Below are 13,994 nucleotides of genomic sequence, written 5' to 3'. Positions count from 1 at the left end.
CGTCACACTGCATTCTGTGTTGTAGTTCATTACCTGAAAAGCTGTCTGGTTGTTGTAGTTCTTAATGTCTTTATTCGCTCCTCTGAACAGCAGAACTCTGGCACAGCCGTCCTGAGAAAGGAAACATCACAGTCACAGTCACACATAACAACCCTGCTTACCTGGTTGTATAGACCACAGGTGTAGTGTTACCTGGTTGTATAGAACACAGGTGTAGTGTTACCTGGTTGTATAGACCACAGGTGTAGTGTTACCTGGTTATATAGAACACACAGGTGTAGTGTTACCTGGTTGTATAGACCACAGGTGTAGTGTTACCTGGTTGTATAGACCACAGGTGTAGTGTTACCTGGTTGTATAGACCACAGGTGTAGTGTTACCTGGTTGTATAGAACACACAGGTGTAGTGTTACCTGGTTGTATAGACCACAGGTGTAGTGTCACCTGGTTGTATAGACCACACAGGTGTAGTGTTACCTGGTTGTATAGACCACAGGTGTAGTGTTACCTGGTTGTATAGAACACACAGGTGTAGTGTTACCTGGTTGTATAGACCACACAGGTGTAGTGTTACCTGGTTGTATAGACCACACAGGTGTAGTGTTACCTGGTTGTATAGACCACAGGTGTAGTGTTACCTGGTTGTATAGACCACAGGTGTAGTGTTACCTGGTTGTATAGACCACAGGTGTAGTGTTACCTGGTTGTATAGACCACAGGTGTAGTGTTACCTGGTTGTATAGACCACAGGTGTAGTGTTACCTGGTTGTATAGACCACACAGGTGTAGTGTTACCTGGTTGTATAGAACACACAGGTGTAGTGTTACCTGGTTGTATAGACCACAGGTGTAGTGTTACCTGGTTGTATAGACCACAGGTGTAGTGTTACCTGGTTGTATAGAACACACAGGTGTAGTGTTACCTGGTTGTATAGACCACAGGTGTAGTGTTACCTGGTTGTATAGACCACAGGTGTAGTGTTACCTGGTTGTATAGAACACAGGTGTAGTGTTACCTGGTTGTATAGAACACACAGGTGTAGTGTTACCTGGTTGTATAGACCACAGGTGTAGTGTTACCTGGTTGTATAGACCACAGGTGTAGTGTTACCTGGTTGTATAGACCACACAGGTGTAGTGTTACCTGGTTGTATAGACCACACAGGTGTAGTGTTACCTGGTTGTATAGACCACAGGTGTAGTGTTACCTGGTTGTATCGAACACACAGGTGTAGTGTTACCTGGTTGTATAGAACACACAGGTGTAGTGTTACCTGGTTGTATAGAACACACAGGTGTAGTGTTACCTGGTTGTATAGACCACACAGGTGCAGGGCAGTGTTTCCTGAGGCATTCTGGGAGCTCATGTCGGCTCCGTAAAACAGCAGATGTTCCAGGTGCTGTACGTTCCCATGACGACATGCCTGGAAAGAAACAACACGTCACATGCATGTTACCATGACGAAACGCCTGGAGAGAAATAACACGTCACATAAATGTTACCATGACAACACGCCTAGAGAGAAACAACACGTCACATAGATGTTCCTATTTTCCCTTTTTTTTTTGTAGACAACAGGTTGAGAAAGCCTATTGATTAAATTGATACTTCTGGAATTTGGCAATGAGGTCTTTTACGTAATTCCCCAGAGTCAGATGAACTTACCATTTTTATGTCTCTGCGTGAGGTTTGTAATATGTCACTTTTTGGGTGACCCGACCAAATTCATATAGAAATATGAGTTATAGATCTGTCATTAATTTACTTTCGGTTTGTACACCAGCTTCAAACAGGTGAAAATACAATATTTTTGAAGGGATATTTCACTGCAATTTAGATAGTACATTTATTCTCTACACCAGTGGTCACCAACAGGTTAATCGCGATCGACTGGTCGATCTCCAAGGCATTCCTAGTTTTATTTTAGTTTTTTCTTGCACTGTTGGCGGTAGGTTCACTTGATTCAGCAGCCCTAGCGTCGGTAAGGCAAAGTGGCCAATCAGATAGCTCAGATTTCCTCGAGCCATTGACTGTAAAAAGAAGCCTTAAGCGCACGGCAAAGATGATACTGTGAGATTTAAAAAGAGAGAGACTCAACGAATCCAGCAAAGAGCTGCTGTTTTTATGTGTAAGTTCATATTTAAGTTGTTATACAGCACTGTCAACACTTTGTTCAACACCTTTATAAGCCATAAAATGCGCATTCTCCCAACTTCCACACGCTAAAACCAGCACTGCAGCTGCAATGAATTAGTATAGCAAAGTGGTCCGATAAGTTTGTGTTGTTATTAGAGGCTTTTGTCTTTTTTCTACCCCCATTTCATGATATTACGATCTTGTCTCATCGCTGCAACTCCCCAACGGGCTCGGGAGAGGCGAAGGTCGAGTCATGCGTCCTCCGAAACATGACCCGTTAACACCCGCCCGCTTAACCTGGAAGCCAGCCACACCAATGTGTCGGAGGAAACACCATCCAACTGACAACCGGAGTCAGCCTGCAGGCGCCCAACCCGCCACAAGGAGTCGCTAGAGCACGATGAGCCACTATAGCCTCTGGTTTGGGGTCGGGATTGATTAGGGAGGTCACAGCGCCACTGAAGATGAAGACGCAGAAGGGTCATGAGGAGACTATACAGTTGTATTTAATTGACTCTCCTGCGTTTCCTGTGGTGTTGGGGCTTCCCTGGTTAACATCTCATGACCCCAACATTTCATGGCAACAGAGGGCTCTCAAGGGATGGTCTGATCAGTGTGTCGGGCGGTGTATAGGTGTTTCCGTAGGGGCGACAACGGTGGAAAGTCCGAACCAAATGCCCGCACTGCACATTCCTCCTGAGTATACAGATTTGGCACTCGCCTTCAGTAAGAAGAGGGCGACTCAATTACCACCTCATAGACAGGGGGATTGTGCGATAGACCTCCAGGCAGGCGCTGCGCTCCCTCGTAGCCATGTGTATCCTCTGTCTCAGGAGGAGACGGCCGCTATGGAGACATACATCACCGAATCCTTGAGACAGGGATACATACGGCCGTCCACTTCCCCTGCGTCCTCGAGTTTCTTTTTTGTGAAGAAGAAGGATGGGGGTTTACGCCCGTGTATTGATTACCGTGGTCTCAATCAGATCACTATTAAATACAGCTATCCTCTCCCTCTGATTGCTAGTATGACGGAGTCATTACACGGGGCGCGCTTCTTCACAAAATTGGATCTCAGGAGCGCTTACAACCTGGTGCGCATTCGGGAAGGAGATGAGTGGAAGACAGCATTCAGTACCACCTCGGGTCACTATGAGTACCTCGTCATGCCATACGGTCTAATGAATGCTCCTTCAGTCTTCCAATCATTTGTGGACGAGATTTTCCGGGATTTGCATGGACGGGGGGTAGTGGTGTATATTGATGACATCCTGATATACTCTGCTACACGTACCGAGCATGTGTCCCTGGTACGTCGGGTGCTGGGTAGACTGTTGGAGCATTACCTGTATGTGAAGGCAGAGAAATGTCTGTTTTTCCAGGAGTCCATCTCCTTCCTGGGACACCGGTTGTCTGCGTCAGGGGTGGAGATGGAGGTTGACCGCGTTTCAGCCGTGCGTAATTGGCAGACTCCCACTACGGTAAAGGAGGTGCAGCGTTTTTTGGGTTTTGCCAATTACTACCGGAGGTTTATCCGGGGTTTTGGACAGGTAGCAGCTCCCATTACCTCCCTGCTAAAGGGGGGCCCGGTGCGTTTGCAGTGGTCGGCTGAGGCGGACAGGGCGTTTAGTCATTTGAAGGACCTGTTCACCTCGGCTCCGGTGCTGGCACATCCGGATCCCTCTTTGGCGTTCCAAGTGGAGGTGGATGCGTCCGAGGCGGGGATCGGTGCTATACTGTCTCAGCGCTCGGGCACGCCTCCAAAACTCCGCCCCTGTGCTTTCTATTCCAAGAAGCTCAGTCCGGCGGAACGCAATTATGACGTGGGGGACAGGGAGCTGCTAGCGGTGGTCCACACCCTGAAGGTGTGGAGACATTGGCTTGAGGGGGCTAACCACCCTTTTCTCATTCTGACTGACCATCGTGACCTGGAGTACATCCGGGCAGCGAGGAGACTGAACCCTCGTCAGGCTAGGTGGGCCATGTTTCTTGCCCGGTTTGTATTTAAGATCACTTATATCCCAGGGTCACAGAACGCTAAGGCAGACGCCCTGTCCCGACGATATGACACAGAGGAGAGGTCCATTGAGCCCACTCCCATACTACCGGAGTCTTGTCTAGTGGCACCGGTGGTGTGGGAGGTCGACACGGAAATCGAGCGGGCGTTACGTACCGACCCTTCTCCCCCAGAGTGTCCAGAGGGACGGAGGTACGTACCGCTCGAGGTCCGTGACCGACTGATTTATTGGGCTCACACGTCACCCTCCTCTGGTCATCCTGGTATTGGTCAGACGGTGCACTGTCTTAGCGGGAAGTACTGGTGGCCCACCTTAGCCAGGGACGTGAGGGTTTACGTTTCTTCCTGCTCGGTGTGCGCCCAGTGTAAGGCGCCTAGACACCTGCCCAGAGGGAAGTTACAACCCCTACCCGTTCCACAACGGCCGTGGTCTCACCTGTTGGTGGATTTTGTCACGGACCTTCCCCCCTCCCAGGGGAATACCACGATCTTGGTCGTTGTGGATCGGTTTTCTAAGGCCTGCCGTCTCATCCCTATGCCAGGTCTTCCTACAGCCCTACAAACAGCCGAGGCCCTGTTTACTCACGTTTTCCGGCACTACGGGGTGCCTGAGGACATAGTGTCTGATCGGGGTCCCCAGTTCACCTCTAGAGTTTGGAGGGCGTTTATGGAACGTTTGGGGGTCTCGATCAGCCTTACCTCTGGTTTTCACCCCGAGAGTAATGGGCAGGTGGAGAGAGTAAACCAGGATGTGGGTAGGTTTCTGAGGTCCTATTGCCAGGACCAGCAGGAGGAGTGGTCGGGGTATATTCCCTGGGCAGAGATAGCCCAAAACTCACTCCGCCACTCCTCCACTAATCAGTGTGTGTTGGGCTATCAGCCGGTTCTGGCACCCTGGCATCAGAGCCAGATCGAGGCCCCTGCGGTGGATGAACGGTTTCGGCGCTCGGAGGAGACATGGAACGCTGCGCATGTCCATCTGCAGCGGACCATCAGACGGCAAAAGGCGAGCGCCGATCGCCACCACAGTGAGGGTCCGGTTTATGCACCGGGAGATCGGGTCTGGCTCTCGACCCGAAACCTGCCCCTTCACCTGCCCTGCCGGAAGCTGGGTCGGCGGTTTGTGGGGCCATTTAAAGTCCTGAGGAGATTGAACGAGGTATGTTATAGGTTAAAACTGCCTATTAATTATCGCATTAACCCCTCGTTCCATGTGTCTCTCCTCAGGCCAGTGGTAGCTGGTCCACTCCAGGAGAATGAGATACGAGAGGCCCCTCCGCCCCCACTAGACATCGAAGGGGCTCCGGCGTACTCAGTCCGTTCCATCGTGGATTCGAGGCGTCGGATGGGGGGTCTGCAGTATCTCGTGGAATGGAAGGGGTACGGTCCGGAGGAACGGTGCTGGGTCCCTAGGAGGGACATCCTAGATCCCTCCCTGTTGACAGAGTTCCACCGGAGTCATCCGACTCGCCCTGCTCCGCGTCCTCCTGGCCGTCCCCGAGGCCGGGGTCGGCGCACGGCTGGAGCCGCGCGTCAAGGGGGGGGTACTGTCACGGATTCTGCCGAGGCTGCTCCTCCTCCTTGCTCGGGCAGGCATCGGTGTTCGTCGTCCCCGGAGTACTAGCTACTGCCGATCGATATTATCGGTGTCTGTCTAGTCTTGTCTGTATTGTTTACACCTGTTCATCATTATGTTTGATTGTTGCCCTAGAATTACCCCTGTCTCTCATCGTTATCTTGTGTGTGATTGTTTCCCTTCACGTATGTCGTTTGTGAGCGGGTTATTTCCTCCCTGTGTGGAGTTATTCTGTGTTCATCTTTTCAATATGGGATTAAAGTACGTTTCCGAGAGTTCCGTGTCCTGCGCCTGACTTCTTCAACCGCATCTCACTGACAGCCGTGACATGAGGTTTGTGCAGTAGGCTATAGGCCCAGTACATTATCACTGGATATTGGCTACGCTTTAATTGACCTGCCAATGTTGTTCTTCTCAGACCATTTAGACATTGGTAATAGATCATTTGTTGTATTACTTGTAAGGCACAGCTAAGTGAGCAGCGGTGAGGCTGACTGATGGCCTGTATCTGATGGTCAGTCTGAGGGGAGAGAGGGAGCAGCGGTGAGGCTGACTGATGACCTGATGGTCAGTCTGAGGGGAGAGAGGGAGCAGCGGTGAGGCTGACTGATGGCCTGATGGTCAGTCTGAGGGGAGAGAGGGAGCAGCGGTGAGGCTGACTGATGGCCTGATGGTCAGTCTGAGGGGAGGGAGGGAGCAGCGGTGAGGCTGACTGATGGCCTGCATCTGATGGTCAGTCTGAGGGAGAGAGAGGAGCAGCGGTGAGGCTGACTGATGGCCTGCATCTGATGGTCAGTCTGAGGGGGAAGGGAGCAGCGGTGAGGCTGCCTGATGGCCTGCATCTGATGGTCAGTCTGAGGGGAGAGAGGGAGCAGCGGTGAGGCTGACTGATGGCCTGCATCTGATGGTCAGTCTGAGGGGGAGAGGGAGCAGCGGTGAGGCTGACTGATGGCCTGCATCTGATGGTCAGTCTGAGGGGAGAGGGAGCAGCGGTGAGGCTGCCTGATGGCCTGCATCTGATGGTCAGTCTGAGGGGAGAGAGGGAGCAGCGGTGAGGCTGACTGATGGCCTGCATCTGATGGTCAGTCTGAGGGGAGAGAGGGAGCAGCGGTGAGGCTGACTGATGGCCTGATCTGATGGTCAGTCTGAGGGGAGAGAGAGGGAGCAGCGGTGAGGCTGACTGATGGCCTGCATCTGATGGTCAGTCTGAGGGGAGAGAGGGAGCAGCGGTGAGGCTGACTGATGGCCTGCATCTGATGGTCAGTCTGAGGGGAGAGAGGGAGCAGCGGTGAGGCTGACTGTGGCCTGCTCTGATGGTCAGTCTGAGGGGAGAGAGGGAGCAGCGGTGAGGCTGACTGATGGCCTGCATCTGATGGTCAGTCTGAGGGGAGAGGGAGGGAGCAGCGGTGAGGCTGACTGATGGCCTGCATCTGATGGTCAGTCTGAGGGGAGGGAGGGAGCAGCGGTGAGGCTGACTGATGGCCTGATGGTCAGTCTGAGGGGAGAGAGGGAGCAGCGGTGAGGCTGACTGATGGCCTGCATCTGATGGTCAGTCTGAGGGGAGAGAGGGAGCAGCGGTGAGGCTGACTGATGGCCTGATGGTCAGTCTGAGGGGAGAGAGGGAGCAGCGGTGAGGCTGACTGATGGCCTGATGGTCAGTCTGAGGGGAGAGAGGGAGCAGCGGTGAGGCTGACTGATGGCCTGATGGTCAGTCTGAGGGGAGAGAGGGAGCAGCGGTGAGGCTGACTGATGGCCTGATGGTCAGTCTGAGGGGAGAGAGGGAGCAGCGGTGAGGCTGACTGATGGCCTGCATCTGATGGTCAGTCTGAGGGGAGAGAGGGAGCAGCGGTGAGGCTGCCTGATGGCCTGCATCTGATGGTCAGTCTGAGGGGAGAGAGGGAGCAGCGGTGAGGCTGACTGATGGCCTGCATCTGATGGTCAGTCTGAGGGGAGAGAGGGAGCAGCGGTGAGGCTGCCTGATGGCCTGCATCTGATGGTCAGTCTGAGGGGAGAGAGGGAGCAGCGGTGAGGCTGCCTGATGGCCTGCATCTGATGGTCAGTCTGAGGGGAGGGAGGAGCAGCGGTGAGGCTGCCTGATGGCCTGCATCTGATGGTCAGTCTGAGGGGAGAGAGGGAGCAGCGGTGAGGCTGCCTGATGGCCTGCATCTGATGGTCAGTCTGAGGGGAGAGAGGGAGCAGCGGTGAGGCTGACTGATGGCCTGATGGTCAGTCTGAGGGGAGGGAGGGAGCAGTGGTGAGGCTGACTGATGGCCTGCATCTGATGGTCAGTCTGAGGGGAGAGAGGGAGCAGCGGTGAGGCTGACTGATGGCCTGATGGTCAGTCTGAGGGGAGAAGGAGCAGCGGTGAGGCTGACTGATGGCCTGCATCTGATGGTCAGTCTGAGGGGAGGGAGCAGCGGTGAGGCTGACTGATGGCCTGCATCTGATGGTCAGTCTGAGGGGAGAGAGGGAGCAGCGGTGAGGCTGACTGATGGCCTGATGGTCAGTCTGAGGGGAGAGAGGGAGCAGCGGTGAGGCTGACTGATGGCCTGCATCTGATGGTCAGTCTGAGGGGAGAGAGGGAGCAGCGGTGAGGCTGACTGATGGCCTGTCATGGTCAGTCTGAGGGGAGAGAGGGAGCAGCGGTGAGGCTGACTGATGGCCTGTATGGTCAGTCTGAGGGGAGAGAGGGAGCAGCGGTGAGGCTGACTGATGGCCTGCATCTGATGGTCAGTCTGAGGGGAGAGAGGGAGCAGCGGTGAGGCTGACTGATGGCCTGATGGTCAGTCTGAGGGGAGAGAGGGAGCAGCGGTGAGGCTGCCTGATGGCCTGCATCTGATGGTCAGTCTGAGGGGAGAGAGGGAGCAGCGGTGAGGCTGCCTGATGGCCTGATGGTCAGTCTGAGGGGAGAGAGGGAGCAGCGGTGAGGCTGACTGATGGCCTGATGGTCAGTCTGAGGGGAGAGAGGGAGCAGCGGTGAGGCTGACTGATGGCCTGCATCTGATGGTCAGTCTGAGGGGAGAGAGGGAGCAGCGGTGAGGCTGACTGATGGCCTGCATCTGATGGTCAGTCTGAGGGGAGAGAGGGAGCAGCGGTGAGGCTGCCTGATGGCCTGATGGTCAGTCTGAGGGGAGAGAGGGAGCAGCGGTGAGGCTGACTGATGGCCTGCATCTGATGGTCAGTCTGAGGGGAGAGAGGGAGCAGCGGTGAGGCTGCCTGATGGCCTGCATCTGATGGTCAGTCTGAGGGGAGAGAGGGAGCAGCGGTGAGGCTGACTGATGGCCTGATGGTCAGTCTGAGGGGAGAGAGGGAGCAGCGGTGAGGCTGACTGATGGCCTGATGGTCAGTCTGAGGGGGAGAGAGGAGCAGCGGTGAGGCTGCCTGATGGCCTGTGATGGTCAGTCTGAGGGGAGAGGGAGCAGCGGTGAGGCTGACTGATGGCCTGCATCTGATGGTCAGTCTGAGGGGAGAGAGGGAGCAGCGGTGAGGCTGCCTGATGGCCTGATGGTCAGTCTGAGGGGAGAGAGGGAGCAGCGGTGAGGCTGACTGATGACCTGCTCTGATGGTCAGTCTGAGGGGGAGAGAGGAGCAGCGGTGAGGCTGCCTGATGGCCTGCATGGTCAGTCTGAGGGGAGAGAGGGAGCAGCGGTGAGGCTGACTGATGGCCTGATGGTCAGTCTGAGGGGAGAGAGGGAGCAGCGGTGAGGCTGACTGATGACCTGCATCTGATGGTCAGTCTGAGGGGAGGGAGGGAGCAGCGGTGAGGCTGCCTGATGGCCTGCATCTGATGGTCAGTCTGAGGGGAGAGAGGGAGCAGCGGTGAGGCTGACTGATGGCCTGATGGTCAGTCTGAGGGGAGAGAGGGAGCAGCGGTGAGGCTGACTGATGGCCTGCATCTGATGGTCAGTCTGAGGGGAGAGAGGGAGCAGCGGTGAGGCTGCCTGATGGCCTGCTATGGTCAGTCTGAGGGGGAGAGGGAGCAGCGGTGAGGCTGACTGATGCGCCTGATGGTCAGTCTGAGGGAGAGAGGGAGCAGCGGTGAGGCTGACTGATGGCCTGCTCTGATGGTCAGTCTGAGGGGAGAGAGGGAGCAGCGGTGAGGCTGACTGATGGCCTGCTCGATGGTCAGTCTGAGGGGAGAGAGGGAGCAGCGGTGAGGCTGACTGATGGCCTGTCATGGTCAGTCTGAGGGGAGAGAGGGAGCAGCGGTGAGGCTGACTGATGGCCTGTCATGGTCAGTCTGAGGGGAGAGAGGGAGCAGCGCTGAGGCTGACTGATGGCCTGATGGTCAGTCTGAGGGGAGAGAGGGAGCAGCGGTGAGGCTGCCTGATGGCCTGATGGTCAGTCTGAGGGGAGGGAGGGAGCAGCGGTGAGGCTGACTGATGGCCTGATGGTCAGTCTGAGGGGAGAGAGGGAGCAGCGGTGAGGCTGACTGATGGCCTGCATCTGATGGTCAGTCTGAGGGGAGAGAGGGAGCAGCGGTGAGGCTGCCTCTCAGCCGACTCATCGTCCCTCCTCTCTCCCTCCCTCCGCTGAGAAAAGGGGACACAGTCTTCCAGTTGATGGCAAAACTCAAGTCGCACTGCATTATTTCTGCCTCATGCACTAATTCATGTTGTTACTCCTATGAGCAGAGAAAGTGAAATATTCCTTCATTAAAAAAGACAAAAGCCTCTAATAACAACACAAGCTGCCAATGACTGGAACCAATTGCAAAAATCTCTGAAGTTGGAGACTCTTATCTCCCTCACTAAATGTAAGCGTCAGTTGTCAGAGCAGCTTACCGATCACTGCACCTGTACACAGCCCATCTGAAATTAGCCCGCCCAACTACCTCATCCCCATATTGTTATTTATTTTGCTCATTTGCACCCCAGTATCTCTATTTGCACATCATCTTTTGCACATCTATCATTCCAGTGTTAATACTAATTGTAATTATTTTGCACTATGGCCTATTTATTGCCTTACCTCCATAACTTACTACATTCGCACACACTGTATATATATTTTCTGTTGTATTTTTTGACTTTATGTTTTGTTTTACCCCATATGTAACTCTGTGTTGTTGTTTTTATCGCACTGCTTTGCTTTATCTTGGCCAGGTCGCAGTTGTAAATGAGAACGTGTTCTCAACTGGCTTACCTGGTTAAATAAAAAATAAATAAAATAAAAAAGCTTATCGGACCACTTTGCTATACTCAGTCATTGCAGCTGCAGTGCTGGTTTTAGCGTGTGGAAGTTGGGAGAATGCGCATTTTATGGCTTATAAAGGTGTTGAACAAAGTGTTGACAGTGCTGAATAACAACTTAAAAATGAATTTACACATAAAAACAGCAGCTCTTTGCTGGATTCGTTGAGTCTCTCTAGTCATGGTTTTACATGTTTTTAATTCTGACAGTATCATCTTTGCTGTGCGCTCGAGACTTCTTTTTACAGTCTATGACTCGAGGAAACTGTGCAGACACGGTGATCTGAGCTATCTGATTGGCCAGCGGTAGACCTATAGGTGCACTTGATTTGCTCTCTGGGCCTGCCAGGTAGGCGGAGTTCTACCTTCAGACATGAAATGATTCAAGATGGGAACACTTTGCCTTCCCGGTGCTATGGCTGCTGAATCAAGTGCACCTACTGCGAACAGCAAGAAACAAAAAAATCAACCAATAGGAATGCAAGGCTTTGGTGATCGACTAGGAATGCCTTGGAGATCAACCAGTCGATCACGATCAATCGGTTGGTGACCACTGGTCTACGGAGATCAACCAGTCGATCACGATCAATCGGTTGGTGACCACTGGTCTACGGAGATCAACCAGTCGATCACGATCAATCGGTTGGTGACCACTGGTCTACGGAGATCAACCAGTCGATCACGATCAATCGGTTGGTGACCACTGGTCTACGGAGATCAACCAGTCGATCACGATCAATCGGTTGGTGACCACTGGTCTACGGAGATCAACCAGTCGATCACGATCAATCGGTTGGTGACCACTGGTCTACGGAGATCAACCAGTCAATCACGATCAATCGGTTGGTGACCACTGGTCTACGGAGATCAACCAGTCGATCACGATCAATCGGTTGGTGACCACTGGTCTACGGAGATCAACCAGTCGATCACGATCAATCGGTTGGTGACCACTGGTCTACGGAGATCAACCAGTCGATCACGATCAATCGGGTTGGTGACCACTGGTCTACGGAGATCAACCAGTCGATCACGATCAATCGGTTGGTGACCACTGGTCTACGGAGATCAACCAGTCGATCACGATCAATCGGGTTGGTGACCACGGGTCTATGTCATCTTGCTGAGTCTACCTTTAAACCATAATCTAACCTCTGACCTCTGAACTGACCCATCACCTTCTGCATTACTGCCCCACAGTGGCAAGAAGTGACATCCCCAAAACACCAAAACTATTCCACACATAAATGGCTCCTAGCCTCCCACACAAAACCCATTAGAGGAGAAAGTGAGAGGGGAGAGACCTCTGGCTTCTCATCCAATGGGTTTTGAGAAGGAGCTGAGGAGAGAGGACGCGAGGAGTTGAGATCTTCCCATAGGCTACTTTCTGTCCCGAACCTTACACTAAAACTAAATAGAAATGATACAACTCAAACTAATTACAAACTAGTCAAGTGGATTTGAAAACGAACTGAAACTAAACTGAATTTCAAATCAAAATATGAACTAATAGAAATAACAACAGAACTATAATAACCTTGGTGTGTGTGTTACCTGGTGTATCTCCTGCCAGCCATTCTCGTCGGTGCTGCCTATGACAGCGTGTTCATGTAGCAGCAGTTCACAGCAGTACGGGTCTCCCCCCACCATGGCACAGTGGTACAAAGGAGTTAACCCACGACTGTCCCTATAGTCTGGAGACGCACCCAGGGCCAACACAGTCTGCAACACACACATTACGCTTAAAACAAAAACACACAGGGGTGTGTATGCATGTGTGTGTGCGTACTCACTGTGAGTGCTGTGTGGCGTACTCACTGTGAGTGCTGTGTGGTTCCTAGAGAGAACAGCTCTGTGCAGCGCTGTGATTCCGTCTCTAGTCCTGAAGTCCAGGTGAGCTCCTCCACTCCTCAGAATTTTAATCAGTTCTGCACTGCCCTCTAGCTGTACCGCCAGGGTTAGGGGGCATTCTATACACACACACACACACACACACACACACACACACACACACACACACACACACACACTTTCAGCTATAAAAACACTGAGGCTTAGTGATGAGTGATGGACATAATTCAGTGTGTGGTTCTGTGTGTGTGTGTGTTTCCTCACCTCCTGTGTCAGCATCATGAAAATTAGGATCAAGGCCTTTCTCCAAGAACCTGGAGACTTTGTCAACGTTGCGCTGGTAGACATACTCCATAAACTTCTTTAGGTTGGCCTGAGAAACAGATACATACTCCATCAACTTCTAAAGGTTGGCTTGAGAGACAGAGAAAGGAGAGGGAGAGCGAGAGTAGGGCTGGCACGTGTGTGTATGGTCTTACCTTGGTATGGAGCTTTGCTAGCTGCTTGTCGTCCACATAGCTCTGAGTGTAAACACGCCTCTTATAGCGAAACTACAATGACTCACACACACACACACACACACACACACACACACACACACACACACACACACACACACACACACACACACACACACACACACACACACACACACACACACACACACACACACACACACACACACACACAACACACACACACACACACACACACACACACACACACACACACACACACAAACAGCCACACACAAACAAACACAAACAGCCACACAAACACAAACAACCCAATTAGTGATTTTTTTTAACAGTTTCAACATTTATAGTTTTTGGTTTGGTGTGTGTAGGGTGTATGTATGGTATAGGGTGTAGTTGAAAAGAAGGTTGACGACATCCGATCCTCGTTTGTTAAGTCTAATGACACTGCTGGTCCTGCTCACACTGCCCTACCCTATGCTTTGACTTCTTTCTCCCCTCTCTCTCCAGATAAAATCCTGCGACTTGTGACTGCAGGCCGCCCAACAACCTGCCCGCTTGACCCCATCCCCTCCTCCCTTCTCCAGACCATCTCCGGTGACCTTCTCCCCTACCTCACCTCGCTGATCAACTCATCCTTGACCGCTGGCCATGTCCCTTCCGTCTTCAAGAGAGCGAGAGTTGCTCCCCTTCTCAAAAAACCAACACTCGACCCCACTGATGTCAACAACTACAGACCAGTATC

At 52.6% G+C, this 13,994-nt stretch overlaps 1 protein-coding gene across 1 annotated transcript in view; it reads right to left on the bottom strand.

Annotated features, from left to right (window-relative positions):
• The window catches only part of shank3b (SH3 and multiple ankyrin repeat domains 3b), a 164,491-nt gene that overhangs the window by 111,901 nt on the left and 38,596 nt on the right, over nt 1–13,994 (bottom strand). The window contains exons 4-9 of the mRNA XM_045208404.1: nt 13,253–13,324; nt 13,038–13,146; nt 12,741–12,892; nt 12,477–12,644; nt 1,308–1,424; nt 34–111 (exon numbers count right to left, since the gene is read on the bottom strand). Of these exons, the coding sequence (XP_045064339.1) occupies nt 34–111; nt 1,308–1,424; nt 12,477–12,644; nt 12,741–12,892; nt 13,038–13,146; nt 13,253–13,324 (696 nt within the window). The remainder of the gene's footprint in view (nt 1–33; nt 112–1,307; nt 1,425–12,476; nt 12,645–12,740; nt 12,893–13,037; nt 13,147–13,252; nt 13,325–13,994) is intronic.

The sequence above is a fragment of the Coregonus clupeaformis genome, chromosome 28 (genome assembly GCF_020615455.1).
Source record: "Coregonus clupeaformis isolate EN_2021a chromosome 28, ASM2061545v1, whole genome shotgun sequence".
Lineage (NCBI taxonomy): Eukaryota > Metazoa > Chordata > Actinopteri > Salmoniformes > Salmonidae > Coregonus > Coregonus clupeaformis.
The sequence above is the reverse complement of the archived record's forward strand: the minus strand, read 5'-3'. Positions and strand labels throughout refer to the sequence as shown.